The 18,068-nt window shown below is 45.9% G+C and overlaps 1 protein-coding gene across 1 annotated transcript in view; it reads right to left on the bottom strand.

Annotated features, from left to right (window-relative positions):
- Nucleotides 1-1,603: 1,603 nt before the first annotated feature.
- The window catches only part of LOC109896514 (actin filament-associated protein 1-like), a 131,019-nt gene continuing 114,554 nt past the window's right edge, over nt 1,604-18,068 (bottom strand). Inside the window, 10 exon segments of the mRNA XM_031832554.1 lie at nt 1,604-3,750; nt 5,102-5,269; nt 6,767-6,957; nt 7,448-7,612; nt 9,924-10,047; nt 13,682-13,945; nt 15,198-15,312; nt 16,006-16,151; nt 16,397-16,608; nt 16,870-17,022. Of these exon segments, the coding sequence (XP_031688414.1) occupies nt 3,724-3,750; nt 5,102-5,269; nt 6,767-6,957; nt 7,448-7,612; nt 9,924-10,047; nt 13,682-13,945; nt 15,198-15,312; nt 16,006-16,151; nt 16,397-16,608; nt 16,870-17,022 (1,565 nt within the window). The 3' untranslated portion in view covers nt 1,604-3,723.

Raw genomic sequence — 18,068 nt, 5'->3', positions numbered from 1 at the left:
TGTATCACTTCAAATCCAAAGTGCTGGAGTACAGAGCCAGAACAACAATAAATGGCACTGTCCCAATACATACAGAGCCAAAACAACAATAAATGGCACTATCCCAATACATACAGAGCCAGAACAACAATAAATGGCACTATCCCAATACATACAGAGCCAAAACAACAATAAATGGCACTGTCCCAATACATACAGAGCCAGAACAACAATAAATGGCACTGTCCCAATACATACAGAGCCAAAACAACAATAAATGGCACTATCCCAATACATACAGAGCCAAAACAACAATAAATGGCACTGTCCCAATACATACAGAGCCAGCACAACAATAAATGGCACTGTCCCAATACATACAGAGCCAGAACAACAATAAATGGCACTGTCCCAATACATACAGAGCCAGAACAACAATAAATGGCACTATCCCAATACATACTGAGCCAGAACAACAATAAATGGCACTGTCCCAATACATACAGAGCCAAAACAACAATAAATGGCACTGTCCCAATACATACAGAGCCAGAACAACAATAAATGGCACTGTCCCAATACATACAGAGCCAGAACAACAATAAATGGCACTGTCCCAATACACACAGAGCCAGAACAACAATAAATGGCACTATCCCAATACATACAGAGCCAGAACAACAATAAATGGCACTATCCCAATACATACAGAGCCAGAACAACAATAAATGGCACTGTCCCAATACATACAGAGCCAGAACAACAATAAATGGCACTGTCCCAATACATACAGAGCCAGAACAACAATAAATGGCACTATCCCAATACATACAGAGCCAGAACAACAATAAATGGCACTATCCCAATACATACAGAGCCAGAACAACAATAAATGGCACTATCCCAATACTTACAGAGCCAGAACAACAATAAATGGCACTGTCCCAATACATACAGAGCCAGAACAACAATAAATGGCACTATCCCAATACATACAGAGCCAGAACAACAATAAATGGCACTATCCCAATACATACAGAGCCAGAACAACAATAAATGGCACTATCCCAATACTTACAGAGCCAGAACAACAATAAATGGCACTATCCCAATACATACAGAGCCAGAACAACAATAAATGGCACTGTCCCAATACATACAGAGCCAGAACAACAATAAATGGCACTGTCCCAATACATACAGAGCCAGAACAACAATAAATGGCACTGTCCCAATACATACAGAGCCAGAACAACAATAAATGGCACTGTCCCAATACATACAGAGCCAGAACAACAATAAATGGCACTGTCCCAATACATACAGAGCCAGAACAACAATAAATGGCACTGTCCCAATACATACAGAGCCAGAACAACAATAAATGGCACTGTCCCAATACATACAGAGCCAGAACAACAATAAATGGCACTGTCCCAATACATACAGAGCCAGAACAACAATAAATGGCACTGTCCCAATACATACAGAGCCAGAACAACAATAAATGGCACTGTCCCAATACATTTCTTTCAATGCTTTGTTTTTTGAGAACATACAGATGAATAACATTTTCATGGAGTTCTGAGCTTCATTTTCAATAAACACGAGGCCTGAGAAAGGGAACATTTGTAAAGAGGTTTATTACTTTTTATATACAGCCGTTTGTCACCGAGTTGGCGACTGTCAATAGATGTACAATGGAGTAGAAAAGTCTAAGGTGCAAAACAAACAATGTTGTTGTTTCTCCCCTACTCCCTTTACCCAAAACACCCAACCCCTCCCCTCTCTCCCCCTTCCTCCCCCCCTCCACTCTTGTTTCTCCCCTACTCCCTTTACCCAAAACACCCAACCCCTCCCCTCTCTCCCCCTTCCTCCCCCCCTCCTCCTCCTCCCAAAAAGCGTTGTATAGGTACAATGGGTTCACATGTTCTGAGTGACATCATCTCTCTCTCTGCCCATTTCAGATTTGAAGTTGTTTAAACAGAAAAGAGAGGGATCCAAAAATGGACCAGATGCGTAACTCTTTCTCCTCTCCCTGTAAACCTTTCTCCTCATCTCTCCCTCATCTTGTGGTGAAGAGCTCTAACTCGCAGCCTAGTTGGACTTTGGCCGGGATCCAATCCGATCGCAGGTTATGGCCATTGAGGCTTTTTAAGGCAATGTTCCCATTCACAATAAACGCTGTATATGTCGACTCAATTGCCTTTAAAACGCCACGATGCATTTAACCCGCGATGGGATTGAACCCCAACCTCAATCTGAATGAATAGAGAGGCAAAGAGGGATACAAACATGTACACTGATAACTTGAAAACAGCTGTTGGCGGCCATTTTTGTTACGCACAGCCTCATATTCCAACTAGGCCAATAAATGCACCATAAACCAGACGTTTTAAAGGTAAACGTGCCTTTGAGTAAAAATAGTAAAAACTATAGTAGTAGTACATCAACATGCTACGTCTCACCCCTATAAAGCACCGTGGTTAGATTACACTGAGCAGTGTGGATATGGGAATATTTTGCAGTGTACTGTAGATGTGGTAAAATCATTACCAAAAACACCATTAGAAATACATTACATAAAAGTGTCTGTGGTGTGTGTGTGTGTGTGTCTGTGTGTGTGGTGTGTGTGAGTGTTGTGTGTGTGTGTCATGTGTGTGTGTGTGTGTGTGTGATGTGTATGAGCTGAAACGTGTTGCTAGAGCAGCTGGAAGTTCAAGAATCCACAACCAGATTACAGTCTCTGGTTGAAGCAGAGAACACACAGTATTTCTGACCATACAGGCCTCTATTTCTAACACTGTATTAATGATGGGGTTGGAATGTGCCTCAAGACATTTTAAAACACACACACACAAACTAATGCATACATACACACATAAACTAACACACACACACACACACACAGAGTGAGACCAGACCACAGTGTTACAGTGCACCAGTGGCATGATTAAAAGAGCTGGCCCGAGGCTCCTGGATGTAGAAGTGTAAATACAAGAGGCTACATTACTTGAGGTTGAGGACTTTTCCAACGCCAGACTCACCAGAACACCGCCACGCCTTAGTCTGACCCGCACATTCCAAAGGCCCACTCCCAGGCATCAACCACTAAGGACTAGGAGTACTGTAGGTGTATTGCTGGTTTGATGATTTGAAAATCATCTGGATTGCCTAACACTGATACTAACGGCTGGATCCAGATGCTGTGGACATTAGTGGCACAGTGCAGTTCCTGTTCTAAAGAGAGGGCGCTATACAATACAACAAGCATTAAATATTATCAACATAAATAATCACAAGGATGCTAGTAGTTACCTAAGAAACATTTACAAATAAATATGCACTTGATTTTGGAACCCCCACGAGTTGTAGAAACCTGATTGTTTTATGTGATGGAGAAACAGGCAACGAGAGACTGTATGAAAGTGGATGACTGCAAAACAAAAACGAACAAAAAATCACAAGATTGGGCGATACAAAAGCACACAACAGAGTAGTTGAAATATAACATGGTATTACACAATGGTACGCTAGAAAAAGACTGCTAGTTCTTTATGTCCAGGAAATAAAGTAGACCAAAAAAAATCTGCATTGTCTTGATCGTCTCTCTGTTTGGCTATGCTTGTAGTGCACTCCTCTTCAACCTTCTTCCCCATACGAACTGATTTAAATAAATATATAAACCCATTCAAATAAAATAAAAAGCTAATAAGATAGGACTGTTGTGAACAGAGTTGTTGCTCATGTGCCAGTCTTCATCTCCCATTCCTGCAACAAAGGGAGCACTGAGTGAGTTGAGATATACATGCAAATACACACAAATACAGTGCAGTCATTAGACTGGGATGGGATGTGTGTGTGTGTGTGGTAATACAGGATGGGATGTGTGTGTGTGTGTGTGTGTGGTAATACAGGTGAATGAGTGCAGAGGATGTTTTGAGTGTGTGTCAGATGTGTGGTAATACAGGTGAATGAGTGCAGATGATGTTTTGAGTGTGTGTGTGTGTGTTTGGTAATACAGGTGAATGAGTGCAGAGGATGTTTTGAGTGTGTGTGTGTGTGTGTGTCAGATGTGTGGTAATACAGGTGAATGAGTGCAGATGATGTTTTGAGTGTGTGTGTGTGTGTGGTAATACAGGTGAATGAGTGCAGAGGATGTGTTGTGTGTGTGTGTTTGGTAATACAGGTGAATGAGTGCAGAGGATGTTTTGAGTGTGTGTGTGTGTGGTAATACAGGTGAATGAGTGCAGAGGATGTTTTGAGTGTGTGTGTGTGTGTGGTAATACAGGTGAATGAGTGCAGAGGATGTGTTGTGTGTGTGTGTTTGGTAATACAGGTGAATGAGTGCAGAGGATGTTTTGAGTGTGTGTGTGTGTGTGGTAATACAGGTGAATGAGTGCAGAGGATGTTTTGAGTGTGTGTGTGTGTTTGGTAATATAGGTGAATGAGTGCAGAGGATGTTTTGAGTGTGTGTGTGTGTGTGTGTGGTAATACAGGTGAATGAGTGCAGAGGATGTTTTGAGTGTGTGTGTGTATGTGTGGTAATACAGGTGAATGAGTGCAGAGGATGTTTTGAGTGTGTGTGTGTGTTTGGTAATACAGGTGAATGAGTGCAGAGGATGTTTTGTGTGTGTGTGTGTGGTAATACAGGTGAATGAGTGCAGAGGATGTTTTGTGTGTGTGATTTTTTTAACCTTTATTTAACCAGGCAAGTCAGTTATGAACAAATTCTTATTTTCAATGACAGCCTAGGAACAGTGGGTTAACTGCCTGTTCAGGGGCAGAACGACAGAGTTGTACCTTGTCAGCTTGGGGATATGAAATTGCAACCTCTCGGATACTAGTCCAACGCTCTAACCACTAGGCTACGCTGCCGCCCCGTGTGTGTGTGTGTGAGTGTAAACGCAGGTGTGTGTGTGTCAGAAGAGGCTGGTGGGAGGAGCTATAGGAGAATTGGCTCATTGTAAGGGCTGGAATGGAATGGAATCAAATGTGGTTTCCATATGTTTGATACCGTTCCATTCATTCTAATCCGTTCCAGAAATTACAATGAGCCCCTCCTCTAATAGCTCCTCCCACCAGCCTCCACTGGTGTGTGTTCTCCGTAACTCTGTCCCACCTTAGCCTTCTTGAGGACATGGCCGCGTACGGCCGAGGGTTTCTGATTGGTCGTTCTGCGGAGGAGGGAGGCACTGTTGACGGGCAGAGTAGAACAGCTCTCTGTGTCGCTGGTGTCACAGCTGGAGATGGGAGAGTTCTCTAGGGTACGCCTCAGCAACACTGGGGACTGGACACACAGATACACACCATTCAGAGTCAGCAGCAACATTTGCAACAGCCTGTTTCTCATGAGTATGTTGGGCGTCTTGACACAGTGAAGAGACTATAAATGACTGTTATCAAGCTGGACACATTGAAGAGACTATAAATGACTGTTATCAAGCTGGACACATTGAAGAGACTATAAATGACTGTTATCAAGCTGGACACAGTGAAGAGACTATAAATGACTGTTATCAAGCTGGACACATTGAAGAGACTATAAATGACTGTTATCAAGCTGGACAGAGTGAAGAGACTATAAATGACTGTTATCAAGCTGGACACAGTGAAGAGACTATAAATGACTTATCAAGCTGGACACAGTGAAGAGACTATAAATGACTGTTATCAAGCTGGACACAGTGAAGAGACTATAAATGACTGTTATCAAGCTAGACAGAGTGAAGAGACTATAAATGACTGTTATCAAGCTGGACAGAGTGAAGAGACTATAAATGACTGTTATCAAGCTGGACACAGTGTAGAGACTATAAATGACTATTATCAAGCTGGACAGAGTGAAGAGACTATAAATGACTGTTATCAAGCTGGACAGAGTGAAGAGACTATAAATGACTGTTATCAAGCTGGACAGAGTGAAGAGACTATAAATGACTGTTATCAAGCTGGACACAGTGAAGAGACTATAAATGACTGTTATCAAGCTGGACACAGTGAAGAGACTATAAATGACTGTTATCAAGCTGGACACAGTGAAGAGACTATAAATGACTGTTATCAAGCTGGACACAGTGAAGAGACTATAAATGACTGTTATCAAGCTGGACACAGTGAAGAGACTATAAATGACTGTTATCAAGCTGGACACAGTGAAGAGACTATAAATGACTGTTATCAAGCTGGACACAGTGAAGAGACTATAAATGACTGTTATCAAGCTGGACAGAGTGAAGAGACTATAAATGACTGTTATCAAGCTGGACACAGTGAAGAGACTATAAATGACTGTTATCAAGCTGGACAGAGTGAAGAGACTATAAATGACTGTTATCAAGCTGGACACAGTGAAGAGACTATAAATGACTGTTATCAAGCTGGACACAGTGAAGAGACTATAAATGACTGTTATCAAGCTGGACACAGTGAAGAGACTATAAATGTAGGTCAATTATCTTTTCTGCACAGGTTTGATTTAGTTTGAGTCATTTCAAGGCTAATTTACATAGGAAAAAAATGCTTTTGTCTGTTTACTTTTCAAGAGAAGGAAGCCATTGTACAGTACTGAGACTCAGCCATGGGTCATAGACATGGTAGAGACAGCCAGAACAGTACTTAATGGTTCCTCTCTAGGTTTCTTCCTAGGTATCTGCCTTCCAGGGAGTTTTTTCTAGCCACTGTGCTTCTGCCTCTGCATTGCTTGCTCTTTGGTGTTTTAGTCTGGGCTTCTGTAAGGCACTGATGTAAAAAGTGATTCATAAAATAAACGTGACCGTGGTCTGACCTGTGGGCTGGAGGTGCCAGACTTGGGCTCGATGGTGAGTCCCAGAGTGACTCCTCCGTTCAGGGCCTTCTTCAGACTCTCCTTGACCTCTGTCATCTCCAGCTCCAGGCTCACCCGCTCGTCCTCCTTCAGCTTGCACTCGTCCTCCACCTTTTTCAGCCGCTCCGCCAGGGACCCAGCGCAGCGCTTAGCTGCGTGAAGGAGGAAAGGTAGAGGAAGGAGGTTTTAGAATGGGTCACAGCACTACCATATACTCTCAGTATCTGTCCTACCTTGATTTGTAGTTTATTGAGAAGTCAGTCAGGAAAAGAACATCTGACTCCCATCTCTCCCCCTCCAAACCCTTCTTCCATCCTGCACCCCTCAATCTTAAACCTAACCCTCCCATCCATAACTCCACTAAACACCACTCACTACTAACCCTCCCATCCATAACTCCACTAAACACCATTCACTACTAACCCTCCCATCCATAACTCCACTAAACACCACTCACTACTAACCCTCCCATCCATAACTCCACTAAACACCACTCACTACTAACCCTCCCATCCATAACTCCACTAAACACCACTCACTACTAACCCTCCCATCATCTCCATCTTACACTACTTTCACTCCCACCTCTCCCTCTTCTCTCTACCTTGGTAGAAGAAGTGTGTGTGTGTGTGTGTGTCATACCGGTGCTGGCCTCCATGGCGGTGCGCAGGTCTTTCCTGTCCTTCTTCAGCTGGGTCAGACGGTTCCTGATGTCCTGCTTTCTGTTGATTAGCTCCTCCTCTTTAGCCTGCAGCATCTTGGCGTCCGCCTCCACACGGTTCTTACCGTACTTATACTGCTCTGCACCTACAGGACAGAGAGGAGAGACGAGTTATATACACACACTACATGACCAAAAGGACGTGGACACCTGCTTGTTGAACATCTCATTCCAAAATCATGGGCATTAATATGGAGTTTGTCCCCCCGTTGTGGCTAGAACAGCCTCCACTCTTCTGGGAAGGCTTTCCACTGGATGTTGGAACATTGCTGCAGGGACTTGCTTCCATTCAACCACAAGAGCATTAGTGAGGTCGGCAACTGATGTTGGGAGTTTAGGCTTGGCTCGCAGTTGGCGTTCCAATTCATCCCAAAGGTGTCCGGTGAGGTTGAGGTCAGGGCTCTGTGCAAGTCAGTCAAGTTCTTCCACACTGATTTTGACAAACCATTTCTGTATGGACCTTGATTTGTGCACAAGGGGGCATTGTCATGCTGAAACAGGAAAGGGCCTTTTCCCCAAAACTGTTGCCAGAAAGTTGGATGCACAGAAATGCACTAGGCGGTCCCGTTCTTTGAGTTTGTGTGGCCTACCACTTCACGGCTGAGCCATTGTTGCTCATCTAGAATATAATTTTATGCTGTAGCATTAAGATTTCCCTTCACTGGCACTAAGGGGCCCAAACCATGAAAAACAGCCCCAAACCATTATTCCTCCTCCACCAAACTTTACAGTTGGCACTATGCATTGGGGCAGGTAGCATTCTCCTGGCATCCACCATACCCAAATTCATCCGTCGGACTGCCAGATGGTGAAGCGTTATGCAGAGATTTACACCACTCCAGCCGACATTTGGCATGGTGCATGGTGATCTTAGGATTGTGTGCGGCTGCTTAGCCATGGAAACCCATTTCATGAAGCTCCTGACGAACAGTTATTGTGCAGACATTGCTTCCAGAGGCAGTTTGGGCAATGGAAATGGGCAATGGAGGGGGAGGAGAGAAGGGGTGAAGGAGGGATTAGGGGGAGGGAGAAGGAGGGATTAGGGGGAGGGAGAAGGAGGGATTAAGGGGAGAATAGAATCATAAAGGAGGTGAGGAATGGAAGGAAATAACGGGATGAGAGGAATGGGAGAACAGGGGATGACAGGAATGATGAAGAGAGAACAGGGGATGACAGGAATGGGAGAACAAGGGATGAGAGGAATGATGAAGAGAGAACAGGGGATGAGAGGAATGATGAAGAGAGAACAGGGGATGAGAGGAATGGGAGAACAAGGGATGAGAGGAATGATGAAGAGAGAACAGGGGATGAGAGGAATGGGAAGGGAGAACAGGGGATGAGAGGAATGGGAGAACAAGGGATGAGAGGAATGATAAAGAGAGAACAGGGGATGAGAGGGGAGAATAGGAGGAGGGAGAGGAGAAAGAACCAACCAATGCTCATCAGAGTTCATAAACTGACCAGAAACCCAGTGAACCCAAACCTCAGCCCAGAAATACCTGTTAATCACCCAGAAGAGGGTAGGGTCCAACCCTGCTGGAAAATAATAACCTGAATAAGAAGCCTTAAGCCACAGAGGCCACTGGAGCCTCTCCACACCACCAATGACGACTGTGTGTGTGTGTGTGTGTGTGCGCTCCTCACTAGAGCATTAGCCTTTACGAAGGACTCTATACTCATTCAAACCACCACTTGCCATCTTCAACCATCGATACACCGATATGGGCCTATTTTAGCTTGAGATGAAACAAGGATTGTGTAACAGACACTGAATCCAAAATGTCTTGAGAAAGCGGGTTCAAAACGGTCGTAGATCAAGCATTACTGAATAGACACAGCCCTCCATCATACAGATTAGCCCCACCAGTGACCACTCTGTCCCCTGGCCAAATATGTGCCAGTTCATGCAGCTATTTGAATGAATGTTAGTTTGTTCTGGATATGAAGTGACAGTCATCCACAAGGTTGGGTTTTTACAACGGATGCTTTCTAAGAAACTGTATTAGCTCCACACAAAATATGTCCGCTCCTGCTGCTTCACCAACTGTCAGTTGGGAATTCTGGCATTTTCCGGGTTATTGTGGTGTTTCAGTTTTCCTAGACAGCGATCAGCGGTGTGTTTGACTGAGGAGTGGGGAGCCAGACTTAGTGTCTACTAAGACCAGGCTACCGCTGTATATCACAGCCAGTGGCTGGTATAACGATGACTGGAAGTGACAGGCTAGCACTAGATGAATTAACATGCCAGTAATGGGTGTCATGATTTGCAGACTGTAATGTACTCATGGGAATGTGTCTCTATCGCGCACACACACACACAGACACACACAGACACACACACACACACACACAGACACACACAGACACACACACAGACACACACAGACACACACTTACTGGAGTTGTTGCGTTTCACAGATGCTGTTCCATTGGTTGTTCCATTGGTCTTCTTGGCCTGGTTCTTGTCCACCTTCTGTTTAGACGCTGTCCCATTGGTCACTGGGACCTTTTTCCCCTTCAGCTGATTGGTTGAGAAGGAGGAAGAGAGAGCATCTATTCATAATCTGGTTGAAATGCACAGGCTTAAAACTGCTAAGTATAATTTGCACATATAATGAAAACCATGAGGTGAACAGACAGTTACAATGGCTACAAAAACCACTTCAATAAAAATCCACAATGTCCACCAAACTCCCCAGGTGGAGATGATCAACGTCTCTGTGCACAGCTGTACAAACACATTTTAAGTTAAACATAACACAGTAACCTCAGCGTTGGGCTAAACCAGTCCTACTGTACTGCATTACCCCTGCAGTGTGTGTGTGTGACTGTGTGTCTGATGACAATGAAAGGTTCATCTGAGGACGGACACACACACACACACACAAGCTCTGCTGGGAAACAGCAACTCGACAACACCATGTGATGCCTAATGTGTGTAACAGTGCTGGGTGCCACGTTCAGTACATGTCAGGTTCATGTAGACCAGGGGCATCAACCTCATAGCATGGAGGGCCTAGTGTCTGCTGCTTTCACCTTTTTCCTTTCAATTAAGACCTAGACAACCAGGTGAGGAGAGCTCCTTACTAATCAATGACCTTAATTAAATCAATCAAGTACAAGGGAGGAGCCGAAAACCAGCAGACACTCTGCCCTCCGTGGAATGAGTTGGACACGTGATGTAACGTCTTTACAAATATAACATTATGACATAAAATGGAGGTGATGGTCAGTGTAAAGGCAAGGAGTAGTGTGAACATACTGAGGACACACACACACACATACACACACACACACACACACACACACAACCCTCTAAAAGCAGGGTGGTCCGCAGTGCTCTGAGAGATACGCAGCCTAAGACACTGCAGCTATTTGACCCCCCCCTACTTCTCTCAGTTAATATCAAGGCCTCTAGCTAAGGTTTGCTAAAGAGTGCATGGTCAATGTCTCAGACCCTAACTCCCATACACTCAAACCTGGACATTTTATGAGGGGCTCAATATGCTTGTAACACCATTCCTCTGCATAGCCATGTTTTTAATCACATTACTAAGAGACACACTACAGTAGGACTAAGCCAGCAGGGACTTTGAGGATAATGTCTGGAAACCTAGATTCTGGGTGGCCAGTATCTACACTGTTATATTAAAACAAAGCATGTCTCTGCAGGAATAACACATGTAACAAGAATTGAGACTCAAATTGCATTATTTAATCCTTCTCCAATCCCCTCCTCTCTACATACAGTATCTATGTCCAATCCCCTCCTCTCTACATACAGTGTCTCTGTCCAATCCCCTCCTCTCTACATACAGTATCTATGTCCAATCCCCTCCTCTCTACATACAGTATCTCTGTCCAATCCCCTCCTCTCTACATACAGTATCTCTGTCCAATCCCCTCCTCTCTACATACAGTATCTCTGTCCAATCCCATCCTCTCTACATACAGTATCTGTCCAATCCCCTCCTTCTCTACATACAGTGTCTCTGTCCAATCCCCTCCTCTCTACATACAGTGTCTCTGTCCAATCCCCTCCTCTCTACATACAGTATCTCTGTCCAATCCCCTCCTCTCTACATACAGTATCTCTGTCCAATCCCATCCTCTCTACATACAGTATCTGTCCAATCCCCTCCTTCTCTACATACAGTGTCTCTGTCCAATCCCCTCCTCTCTACATACAGTGTCTCTGTCCAATCCCCTCCTCTCTACATACAGTGTCTCTGTCCAATCCCCTCCTCTAGACATACAGTGTCTCTGTCCAATCCCCTCCTCTCTACATACAGTATCCTTCTCCAATCCCCTCCTCTCTACATACAGTGTCTCTGTCCAATCCCCTCCTCTCTACATACAGTGTCTCTGTCCAATCCCCTCCTCTCTACATACAGTGTCTCTGTCCAATCCCCTCCTCTCTACATACAGTGTCTCTGTCCAATCCCCTCCTCTCTACATACAGTGTCTCTGTCCAATCCCCTCCTCTCTACATACAGTATCTCTGTCCAATCCCCTCCTTCTCTACATACAGTATCTGTCCAATCCCCTCCTCTCTACATACAGTATCTGTCCAATCCCCTCCTCTCTACATACAGTGTCTCTGTCCAATCCCTTCCTCTCTACATACAGTATCTGTCCAATCCCCTCCTCTCTACATACAGTATCTGTCCAATCCCCTCCTTCTCTACATACAGTATCTCTGTCCAATCCCCTCCTTCTCTACATACAGTATCTCTGTCCAATCCCCTCCTCTCTACATACAGTATCTCTGTCCAATCCCCTCCTTCTCTACATACAGTATCTGTCCAATCCCCTCCTCTCTACATACAGTATCTGTCCAATCCCCTCCTTCTCTACATACAGTATCTGTCCAATCCCCTCCTCTCTACATACAGTGTCTCTGTCCAATCCCCTCCTCTCTACATACAGTGTCTCTGTCCAATCCCCTCCTCTCTACATACAGTATCTCTGTCCAATCCCCTCCTCTCTACATACAGTGTCTCTGTCCAATCCCCTCCTTCTCTACATACAGTATCTCTGTCCAATCCCCTCCTCTCTACATACAGTGTCTCTGTCCAATCCCCTCCTCTCTACATACAGTATCTCTGTCCAATCCCCTCCTCTCTACATACAGTATCTCTGTCCAATCCCATCCTCTCTACATACAGTATCTGTCCAATCCCATCCTCTCTACATACAGTGTCTCTGTCCAATCCCATCCTCTCTACATACAGTATCTATGTCCAATCCCATCCTCTCTACATACAGTATCTCTGTCCAATCCCCTCCTCTCTACATACAGTATCTCTGTCCAATCCCCTCCTCTCTACATACAGTATCTCTGTCCAATCCCCTCCTCTCTACATACAGTATCTCTGTCCAATCCCCTCCTCTCTACATACAGTATCTCTGTCCAATCCCCTCCTCTCTACATACAGTATCCTTCTCCAATCCCCTCCTCTCTACATACAGTATCTCTGTCCAATCCCCTCCTTCTCTACATACAGTATCTGTCCAATCCCCTCCTTCTCTACATACAGTATCTGTCCAATCCCCTCCTCTCTACATACAGTATCTGTCCAATCCCCTCCTTCTCTACATACAGTATCTGTCCAATCCCCTCCTCTCTACATACAGTATCTCTGTCCAATCCCCTCCTTCTCTACATACAGTATCTGTCCAATCCCCTCCTCTCTACATACAGTATTTCTGTCCAATCCCCTCCTCTAGACATACAGTATCTCTGTCCAATCCCCTCCTCTCTACATACAGTATCTCTGTCCAATCCCCTCCTCTCTACATACAGTATCTCTGTCCAATCCCCTCCCCTCTACATACAGTATCTCTGTCCAATCCCCTCCTCTAGACATACAGTATCCCTGTCACTTCTCCCTTAGCAAATAATTGCTGTCTGTTTTAATTCATATTTAGTTAAAGGGAGAGTTCACGGCAAAATCACAAAGTTATTCGATGGAATTTAGATGGTGTCATTGGCATTTGGGTCTATACAAGAAATGTCACAAGGGTCCCAACATCTTTTAGGTATGAAAATGTTTGATAAATGTTGACTTTGAAGTGAACTATCCATTTGATATGAAAGAGAAGAGTTCAGTGTTAGGGTAGCATAAATGTTAGGAAAGCAGTGCGTTAGTCACCTGAGCAACGGCTTTAGTGTTAGTGTTAGCCGAGGAAGAGGAGGAAGAGGAGAGGAGTTTGGATTTGACAGGGCCAGGGGTTTTGTAGTGGCTGGAGGAAGAGGAGGAGGATGATGCCAGGCGACTGGGCTTGGGGGAGTAGCGGGCAGCCAGCTTGGGCGAAGGCATGTTCTCATACAGGTCGGGGTCAGTGTTCTCATACAACACCTCCTCTCTCAGACGTCGCCCTCCGGTGGCAGGGCTGGAGTATAGCGCCTCAGGGTCCTTACGATAGAGGAAGGAATGCAAAGAGCAGAGGAGAGAAGGGGAGAGGAGAGAAGAGGAGAGGAGAGGAGGAGAGGAGGGGAGAGGAGAGAAGGGGAGAGGAGATAATGGGAGAGGAGATAATGGGAGAGGAGATAAGGGGAGAGGAGAGGAGATAAGGGGAGAGCAGAGAAGGGGAGGGGAGAGGAGAGGAGAGAAGGGGAGAGGAGAGGAGAGAAGGGGAGAGAAGAGGAGAGAAAGGGAGAGGAGAGAAGGGGAGAGGAGAGGAGAGAAGAGGAGAGGAGAGGAGAGAAGAGAAGGGGAGAGGAAAGAAGGGGAGAGGAGAGAAGGGGAGAGAAGAGGAGGGGAGAGAAGGGGAGAGAAGAGGAGAGAAGGGGAGAGGAGAGAAGAGGAGAGGAGAGAAAGGGAGAGGAGAGAAGGGGAGAGGAGAGAAGGGGAGAGGAGAGGAGAGAAGGGGAGAGAAGGGGAGAGAAGAGGAGAGGAGAGAAGGGGAGAGGAGAGAAGGGGAGAGGAGAGAAGGGGAGAGGAGAGGAGAGAAGAGGAGAGGAGAGAAGGGGAGAGAAGGGGAGAGAAGAGGAGAGGAGAGAAGGGGAGAGGAGAGAAGGGGAGAGGAGAGAAGGGGAGAGAAGAGGAGAGAAGGGCAGAGGAGAGAAGGGCAGAGGAGAGAAGGGCAGAGGAGAGAAGGGCAGAGGAGAGAAGGGCAGAGGAGAGAAGGGCAGAGGAGAGAAGGGGAGAGGAGAGAAGGGCAGAGGAGAGAAGGGCAGAGGAGAGAAGGGCAGAGGAGAGAAGGGCAGAGGAGAGAAGGGCAGAGGAGAGAAGGGCAGAGGAGAGAAGGGCAGAGGAGAGAAGGGCAGAGGAGAGAAAAGGAAATATAAAGAGAAAGAAAATGATAAGAGAGAAGGGGAGATGAAAATGTGAAACAGAGTGAACAAAGGAGCCAGCAAATGAGACGATAAAAGGGGGGAGGAGAAGAAAAAAAGAGGACACCAAAGGGTTGATGTTGTTGTTACAGACCAGCGAGTTGGAGCAGGGGAACGTACTTGAAAGTTGCACAATAATTGAATCAGAGGGATGAGCATGGGAAAGAGGGAGCGAGAGAGGATGAGAAACAGAAAGATGTCCCTGATGCAAGCCATCACAATGCAGCATCCAGACAGGAGATGGAGAGATACTGCTCCCATTTGTTTTATATATAGATATTTTGTTTGTTTTCTGTGTGTGTGTGTGTGTGTGTGTGTGTGTGTGTGCTTACCGTTCCATTGATGGGCACATCATCATAGTGCAGTGCCATTCCAGAGGGACATGCGTAACTGTTGGCAGGGTTGTCCAGATAAGGGTTGGGAGATACAGCACGTTTACTAGTGAAGCTGAGGAGGACACTGTGAGTTACTATACACGTGACAACACAAGGACAAATGACACCTTCTCCTCATAATCCTAGTCATCTATAGAAATGTAGAGCCCTATCGGGAATAAGAAGATAATTTGCCTTTAAGGACCCTTATAGCTGTTGTCTCATAGTGTCCCCATCATACAAATAACAGTCCAATCATGTTGTAGTCCAGTTGATATTGAAACTCTTCATCCAGCCCTTTGCTAAGTGTGTTGTGTTTTGTTTGTGTGGGCAGGACTGGACTGCACACAGTGCTCTGGTGAAAACAATGCTGGTAAGAGAGTGACTCACATCCTCTGAGGGAAACATTGATCCAGAGACATGCATTCCTAACTGAACAGGGGCTGAGGGGTTTTTCAAAACCTCATAGTGGACACATACCATCATGCACCCACCCAATCTGTCATACAACGCTTGCCTTTTTGGTGGTTTCAAAACACCGTGCACACACGGCCACCATACCCACCAACACCCCATCTTTAAGAAAATATAGATATTTCCTTTTTCCTTTTTTACACCAGATATAAACATACGAATAACAACTTAAGAGACAAACACAAACAACGACTACATCTCATCAGCCCAGAACTGCATGCTCACAGCCCATCTGGAAAACAAAATGACCCCTGTGTGTGTGTGTGTGTGTGTGTGTGTGTGTGTCTCTCACCAGAAGGACTGCTTGGCCAGCTGGATAACGTTTGCGGTAGTCTCTACATCTATGTAATCATAGTGTAAGGCTGCAGGGTCTGTGATAGAGCCTGTTTCAGCTAGCAGCATCCCCAGCCACCGACCCATGACCTCTGAGGAGGACGCCTGGAGAGAACAGGAGGGTTTAGAGAGATCCAGCACAATTTTATATCCAAGTCAAACTATCACATAACCACAAAGCTACTCACTAGCTAGTTAGTGCATTTGATAGTGTGGGAAGTTGCCCCTTGGGCACTGATTTAAGGTCAGATCTGATGATTTGAACGTGAAGGTTCAGATTTGGAGTGGTGGGTAAGCTGATCCCAGATCTGAATCTATGACCAACTTCCACCCATTGACCACCAACCTACCTCCAGTACAGCCACCTCCTGTCCGTTGCGGAGCAGGCGGAAGGCGAAGGGGTGTTTGGAGTCCAGTCCGGGGCTGACCTCGCAGCCTCTGAGGGGAAGGCTGGCCGTGTGGGTCTTCAGATCAGTACGGTCCTTATGAAGCAGCAGCTGGTTGTCCTTCAGACGACACCAACGCTCACGCCAGCGGTTATTGGACAGCACGTTCAGGTAGCCTGTCAATCAGACAAGACGGACCAGTTAGGATAAAGGGGTGGGGTAAAATGACCAATGGTGAAACGGCAGACCAGGAAATGGGTCAATAGATGCAGTTCTGTTTGTTGTAAGTCAAGACATGTCCCCGTACATTCTACATAGAAACAACAACAATGTATTAGAACACATTTTAACAGAGCACCTATACGACCAATCCACCCTTGATATAATTTGTCCTCTACACCCCAGATGTGACCTCTAACCCCTAACAGGTGTCTTACCACAGGTGGGTATGTCCTCCTCGGCTGAAGAGGTCTGTTCGTCAGTGGACGGCTTCTTCTTGCCTAAGCCAATGATCTTAGTGATCTTCTTCCCCGCCCCTTTACTCAGCGTGCCTCCCTTCTGACTCTTCTGAGAGTCCTTCTTCCCTTTACCTGAGGGAGAGAGAGAGACAGTTGGCGAGGGACACAGAGAGAGAGAGGAGGGGAGAGAGAGAGTGGGAGAGAGAAAAAGAGAGAGAGAGAGAGAGAGGAGGGGGGAGAGAGAGAGAGGGGAGGGGGGAGAGAGAGAGAGAGAGAGAGAGAGAGAGAGAGGAGGGGGAGAGACAGAGAGACAGAGAGAGGGGAGAGACAGAGAGAGAGAGAGGGAGGAGAGAGAGAGAGGGGGGGGGGGAGACTGAGAGAGAGAGAGAGGAGAGAGAGAGAGAGAGAGAGAGAGAGAGAGAGAGAGAGAGAGAGAGAGAGGTATAGAGTGAGAGGGGGAGACAGAGAGAAAAGACAGACATACAATGCCAGAGATCTAGACCATCACAGTACTGTAATCTTTAACAATTTAACTATGATCACAGTACCTGATAAGACTGTAATAGATAGCAGATCATTTGAATATTTTGGTCAGAAATTAGGCCTACTAACCAAAGTGACCCATGGACACAATGACAGTGAACATTATCCTGGAAATACTGTGGTCTAAACCAGGCCTTAAAGGCTGTCTCTGTGTGTCTGAAGATACAATCTGCTGGTCCCTGTTGTTTCGATTTGAGAGGAGAGAGACACAGGAGAGAGGACAGAGGAGAGAGACAGAGGAGAGAGACAGAGGAGAGAGACAAAGGAGAAAGACACAGGAGAGAGACACCGGAGAGAGACAGAGGAGACACAGGAGAGAGACAGAGGAGAGAGAGAGGAGAGAGACAGAGGAGACACAGGAGAGAGACAGAGGAGAGAGACAGAGGAGAGAGAGACAGGAGAGAGACAGAGGAGAAAGACACCGGAGAGAGACAGAGGAGACACAGGAGAGAGACAGAGGAGAGAGACACAGGAGAGAGACAGAGGAGAGAGAGAGGAGACACAGGAGAGAGACAGTGGAGACACAGGAGAGAGACCGAGGAGACACAGGAGAGAGACACAGGAGAGAGACAGAGGAGAGAGAGAGGAGACACAGGAGAGAGACAGAGGAGAGAGACACAGGAGAGAGACAGAGG

Source organism: Oncorhynchus kisutch, linkage group LG9, assembly GCF_002021735.2.
Source record: "Oncorhynchus kisutch isolate 150728-3 linkage group LG9, Okis_V2, whole genome shotgun sequence".
NCBI lineage: Eukaryota > Metazoa > Chordata > Actinopteri > Salmoniformes > Salmonidae > Oncorhynchus > Oncorhynchus kisutch.
This window is presented reverse-complemented; position numbering and strand designations above follow the sequence as displayed.